At 41.1% G+C, this 6,000-nt stretch overlaps 1 protein-coding gene across 2 annotated transcripts in view; it reads right to left on the bottom strand.

Moving 5' to 3' along the window:
- FRMD4A (FERM domain containing 4A) overlaps nt 1–6,000 on the bottom strand; it is a 246,056-nt gene that overhangs the window by 7,806 nt on the left and 232,250 nt on the right. For both annotated transcript variants that reach the window (XM_018553740.1, XM_018553741.1), the window contains exons 20-21: nt 5,361–5,525; nt 4,216–5,075 (exon numbers count right to left, since the gene is read on the bottom strand). In XM_018553740.1, coding sequence (XP_018409242.1) covers nt 4,216–5,075; nt 5,361–5,525 — 1,025 coding nt within the window. The remainder of the gene's footprint in view (nt 1–4,215; nt 5,076–5,360; nt 5,526–6,000) is intronic.

Below are 6,000 nucleotides of genomic sequence, written 5' to 3'. Positions count from 1 at the left end.
CCCCTGGGCAAAAAAAAAGGAACACCCCCCCCCCCCCACACACCTTGTACAATGCAAACCTGTCTAGAAAACCAAAGAAGCAACGAAATGTAGAAAACGTATTAATTTTTGAAGGATCACACAGTGCAAAGTGCAAAAAAGAGATGAGTTTCTCATAACCCTGTAATACGTCCATCCCATGCCATCTCACATTGAAGTCATCACATGACTACCACATTCTACACACTCCGTCCAATGCATTCCCGGAGTCATTCAGCCAGACAAAGCACAGGAATGACCCGACACAAGAGTTGCCATGGAGACAGTACTTATGAAGTTTTGTGTTACAATTCAGACTTAGTTAACATTCATGTGCTGGCTCTGGGCAATCTTTGAAAGGCCACAGAAAGAAAAGCACCACAGGAGCCTTCATTTTGAAGACATTTAATATGCTGATGAAATTCTTTTAAATGGCAAAAAGTATCAAACAATATCAAGGACTGCTGTAATAAAATATAACAGAAATAATGTGTTGTGAGATGTAAGTTTTGTCTTTGTTTAATAATGATTGTAGTTAAAACATTTTTGTAGAAACTTATAGCCTCGCATTACCATTAGACAGACATAATCTGCCTTTTTACTACAGAATAATCAAACCTCCAACCAATTTGCTGTTCACTGGCTTGTAAATCCACCTTTCAGCACATCATGGGACATTTTTACATTATTACGTATTTTCCTATCAGCAGCAAGATACACTATTGCCAAAAGTATTGGGTCAATTCCTTGGATTCAGGTGTTCCGTGAAATACTGTAAATACGGTCAACTGTAAGTGGTATTATAATTATAACAAAGTGGAAGCAACTGGGAACATCAGCAACTCAGCCACAAAGTGTTAGGCCACGTAAAATGATAGAGCGGGTTCAGCGCATGCTGAAGCGCACAGTGCGCAGAAGTCGCCAACTGTCTGCAGAGTCAATAGCTACAGACCCTCAAACTTCATGTGGCCTTCAGATTGGCACAACAGTGCATAGAGAGCTTCATGGAATGGGTTTCCATGGCTGAGCAGCTGCATCTAAGCCTTACATCACCAAGTGCAATGCAAAGCGTTGGATACAGTGGTGTAAAGCACGCCGCCACTGGACTCTAGAGAAGTGGGAGACGTGTTTTCTAGAGTGACGAATCACGCTTCTCTGTCTGGCAATCCGATGGACGTGTCTGGGTTTGGCGGTTTTCAGGAGAACAGTACTTGCCTGACTGCTTTGTGCCAAGTGTAAAGTTTGGTTGAGGGGGGATTATGGTGTGGGGTTGTTTTACTGGGGTTGGGCTTGGCCCCTTAGTTCCAGTAAGGCATCAGCATACCAAGACATTTTGGACAATTTCATGCTCCCAACTTTGTGGGAACAGTTTGGGGATGGCCCCTTCCTGTTCCAACATGACTGCGCACCAGTGAACAAAGCAAGGTCCATAAAGACATGGATGAGCGAATTTGGGGTGGAGGAACTTGACTGGCCTGCACAGAGTCCTGACCTCAACCTGATAGAACCTCTTTGGGATGAATTAGAGCGGAGACTGCAAGCCAGGCCTTCCCGTCCAACATCAGTACCTGACCTCACAAATGGGCTTCTGGAAGAATGGTCAAACATTCCCATAGACACACTCCTAAACCTTGTGGACAACCTTCCCAGAAGAGTTGAAGCTGTTATAGCTGCAAAGGGTGGGCCAACTCAATATTGAACGGACTAAGACTGGGATGCCATTAAAGTTCATGTATGTGTAAAGGCAAGCGTCCCAATACTTTTGGCAATATAGTGTACTTTTACTTCATAAGCAGTTCTAAAAAGAAAAAAATTGACTTTTCCTTGCCCACTATACAAAACTACTGTCCCGCTTAAAGTGGAACTCAAGCCAAAAATAGTCTTTAGTTTTGGTTTGCGAAAAGGGAAAAAATGGTGGGTTAGATGCAAGAAGTGAGGATAAATCTGTCCAGCAGGATCATAAGAGCAATACATGTTTTTGTTGTTGTTTGCTGTAAGGCTAGCTCCCCCCAACCCCCCCTCATTTATTGCTTTCTGTCTTGCACTTTTAGATTTCTATTGCTTTCTGCCCTAGGTATAAGTTTGAAACCATCACAGTAAATGATCAGAAATTTCCCCAAAAGCGCCACAGACAGCAATACAAAGGCCGTCATACTCCTATGATACCTATAGGAATTAACTGAGTAAATGTAATTATTTATCTGCAATTTCTATTTGTTTCACCTCTTTGCAGTAGGTGACTTTCTAACATAGGCATTTCTCTTCCTGAGCCAACAATGAGGGTCTGATGGTTGACATACATTGCTCAGATGCAACGCATACCTTTAATTCACACAAGACAGCTGCAAGATGTTAAAAGGTATTACAACGAGTGGATGAACATACTGCCATCATCCTATATGTGAAGATTTTCTATTTCCAGGTATACACATAGACATGCACATTTAGATTGCCCAAGTATGCATGAAGCAGGAGATATGGGTGGGACCAGACATCTTTGGCACTGGCATCTCGTTGGGTAACAACACTGGTAATTGACAGTAATTATCCATCAAGGCCTGTAGCTATATTCGGTCAGCCACGTGTGGCAGGTGCCCATCAGCTCAATCAGACAGTCTGTCAGGGCCCAATATTCTGGTCTCCAAATACAGGAGATGTGGTTACTGACTAAGCAGCTGTAAGACTGTATGCAATCTTATTAAAAAGGCAAGCAAAGATATTCTGGGAAATGTTATGGTTTAAAAGGGCCAGGAATTTTCTGTGGTCAAATTATTTGTAATGCCAATCACTATTTAATTGGATCAACATTTTATTGACAAGCAACCAAAACCCGATGATAAAGTAATAGATTTGGTAGTAAAATCAACACATGAGGCCTTAGTGGTTAAAAGAATTAATCTAATGTACAATATTTTATACAAAAAAGAAAAACAAAGTACAGAGATCATAGGAACATCTGTATGATTATGAGCCAGCGGGCTGAGAACATCCTGTCTACCCGCTGTGCATTGTATAGAGCCCAATAATATTTCCCTCACAAGAATGTCCTCCTGTTCACCACCCTGCAAGAAGTAGACCACCCACTTAGGAAAGCTGGTGAAAATAGCAGGCAGACCCAGGGAGGGAAAACCTTTTGGGGTTTCTCACAATACTAGGCTGTGATAACAAGAAAACATGACAATAAACAGCAGATTTGAATTTACTATAAAGAAATAATGCTACACCCCAGAGCACTGCTTACATGACGTGGCAAAATGTTACAATGCTGGTGCCAGTCACATTTATTGCCATGTTTTCTTAATATATTACACGTTGGTAACATTTCTGCACAGGACTTTCCTTTGTATAAACTTTCACCAAGAACAAGAGTTCACAGAAATGTGAAAGTGTATTGAAACCCAAGAATAGAAATTAAAAACATTGCTGCTTGCCAGTCCTTAGATATCCTGCATTAGTTTGTTTATTTCAGGTTTTGTTTCCTTGTGTCTTCACAAGGTGATCCTGCCAGTAACCTCCCTTCTGTCCTGGGGTGGCATCATTCACTGTACTGTATCTATAGTAGGACAGCGTTGTCACCATAAGACAGGAAGTGTGTTAGAGCTACAGGACACCTCCCCTCAACTTCTCCCCATATTTGGGGATATGTTCTGTAGTTCAGAGAGAGAACTGGGCAGGGCTGATAACACTGCTTGTGATATCACTGCAGAGTGCACAGGACAGCACTGGATTTCTGACAGATCAACAGGTATTTTCTTGCACTTATTAAACAGATATAACGATTCAGTCTCAAACGGTATATTTAACAGGCCAAAGGAAATAAACAGAAATTTACATTCACTTTAACCCATGACATTTAACTAGCAATTCTTTTAAACACTTCTGAAGAACAAATATAAAAACCGTAAATGTGCTGTTAATTTACTGCAGATGACAGCTATCTGGGCCCTACTTTACCTATGATCCACATCTACTGAGAATTGACAGCATTTCAGGTTTTGGTCCACTAGCCAAACCGACCAAAGCCTGAGCAAACCGCACTTCTTTTAACTTGTGGAATAAAAGTGACTTCATATAGAAAGTGACTTGATATAGAATCTCTGGTGGGTCTGCTACTTCTATAACTGTTACCGAAAAATACTTATGGTCAATATGTTTCAAAACAAAGCAAAAAAGCTATAGGTCTTAGATGATCCTTACCTGTTGTTGCTTTACACATTGGAGGCATCCTTGTTACCCTGCTATGTGCAACATAGGTGCTTTGAGATGTGCTATATTGAGAGCCACTGTCTGAAGAGTTGGAACTAGTATGTGAAAGTCTATTGTGCTCCTTATGAGATGAGGCGGACCTGTGGAACCACTGCCGCAACTCATCAGACACCACAGTTCTTCCTGAGCCCTTCTCATGGCCTTCTCTCCCAAGTGACGGAGTCCTTACAATCTGAGAACGAGAGGGTGTCAGCCTCACAGAGTCCACAGTGTCATCCCCATGCCAGTTCTCTTTATACATCCCTCCTGCAGTGTAAGAGTTTGATGTTTTGAATTGTGCTTTGACGCTGTAATGTCCCTCTTGATCATTTTCTAAACTCCGCACAACCACTGAAGGGGAGCTTCCTTCAATGTATAAAGGATACTCTTTGATCCTGTATTGTGATGAAGGTTGGCTCTGACTATGCAAATATACACCATGGTGTCCAGTTCCATTCCTAGCAGCCAGGTTGGGCATGCTCCCTGAATTGGAGGATACAAGGTTCCCGTTAGACTTGTGTCTGTGTCTCTGACGTTCCCTGGCTTTGGAAGGAGAGTCCTCAGCCAATGTTGAATAATTAGGATTCATCTGAGCTGGGTAATAGTGTTCAGAACTGGAATGGCTAGTACAAGAGGAACAATCATCCATAGGGTCAGAGCCATTACTGCTACGAGTCCTTGGAGTGTAGAAGTCAGGACTCCCAGTTTCATTTTCAGAGCCCAGCAGTTTTCCTTGTGACTCCAAACTGGAACTGCGGTGCCTAAAGTGCTGTGCTAAGCTGTGGAGTCTAGTTGGACTGATATCCACCGATCTGTAAAATTAGGCAATTATTATTAACAATTAGAAAACAGTATAGTTTCGTAAAACAAGTTTGGAAGTACATATAAAATATTCCACTCATATTACGGTGGCTGTACACACAACAATGTTGCTTCGGTGTCTATGACACACCAAAGTTGACATACTGTATATAGTTAAAAAAGAATTTGCTAGAAAATATTTTTTAAACATTTGCATTTTATCTACAGAACAATATGATTGGCATTTCCTCAAATAAAATTTGAGATAGAATAATTTTTTGGGCAATATATTTTACCTGGTTGAATGGACATAATGAGGACTTCGCAATCGCAGATCTGGTGTTGATGGCATGCTAGATTGGGAGTTCCAGTGAGGGAGAGTCCGGATGGGACTATTTTGTAGAGAGTTACTCACGCCAGCTTCTGAGCAGCTGCTTGTACTGGGGAACCGTTTATGGTTACTGAAATGGAGAAAAAACAAATTACAAGAGGAAATGGTAACCGTATAAGTACCATTATGAGTTAAAACGGAAGGGACCCATGGGTACTTTTTCACATTCTTCTAATAATATAGATTTATTTTTTACAGATATGCACAACAACCTGCACAGACCCAATGAACATGTAGCCGTGGGCATAAAGAATTACTTTTTATCTTCTCGGTACAAAGAATCCTTGCTTCTATGGTTATCAGTTCTGTTCTGTTGCAAAGCAAATGAAAAAGAAAATACTGCCATATGGGGAAGGATGTCTTTAAACAATAAAGAGAGCATATTTAGCATGAATTGGTGCTATTAAAATATCCTAGGGGCCCCAGGTACTAAATCATATTTGCTAATACTATAGTAACAATTACAAGAGTATAGCTATCTAGTAGATGGGAACAAAGTCTGAGTTCAGTATCTGGTATTTATGAAGTGTACAGCAGTGTAGTGG

Source organism: Nanorana parkeri, unplaced genomic scaffold (genome assembly GCF_000935625.1).
Source record: "Nanorana parkeri isolate BGI_ZX_2015 unplaced genomic scaffold, ASM93562v1 scaffold128, whole genome shotgun sequence".
NCBI lineage: Eukaryota > Metazoa > Chordata > Amphibia > Anura > Dicroglossidae > Nanorana > Nanorana parkeri.
Note: the sequence above shows the minus strand (reverse complement) of the source record. Positions and strands in the feature narration are given on the sequence as shown.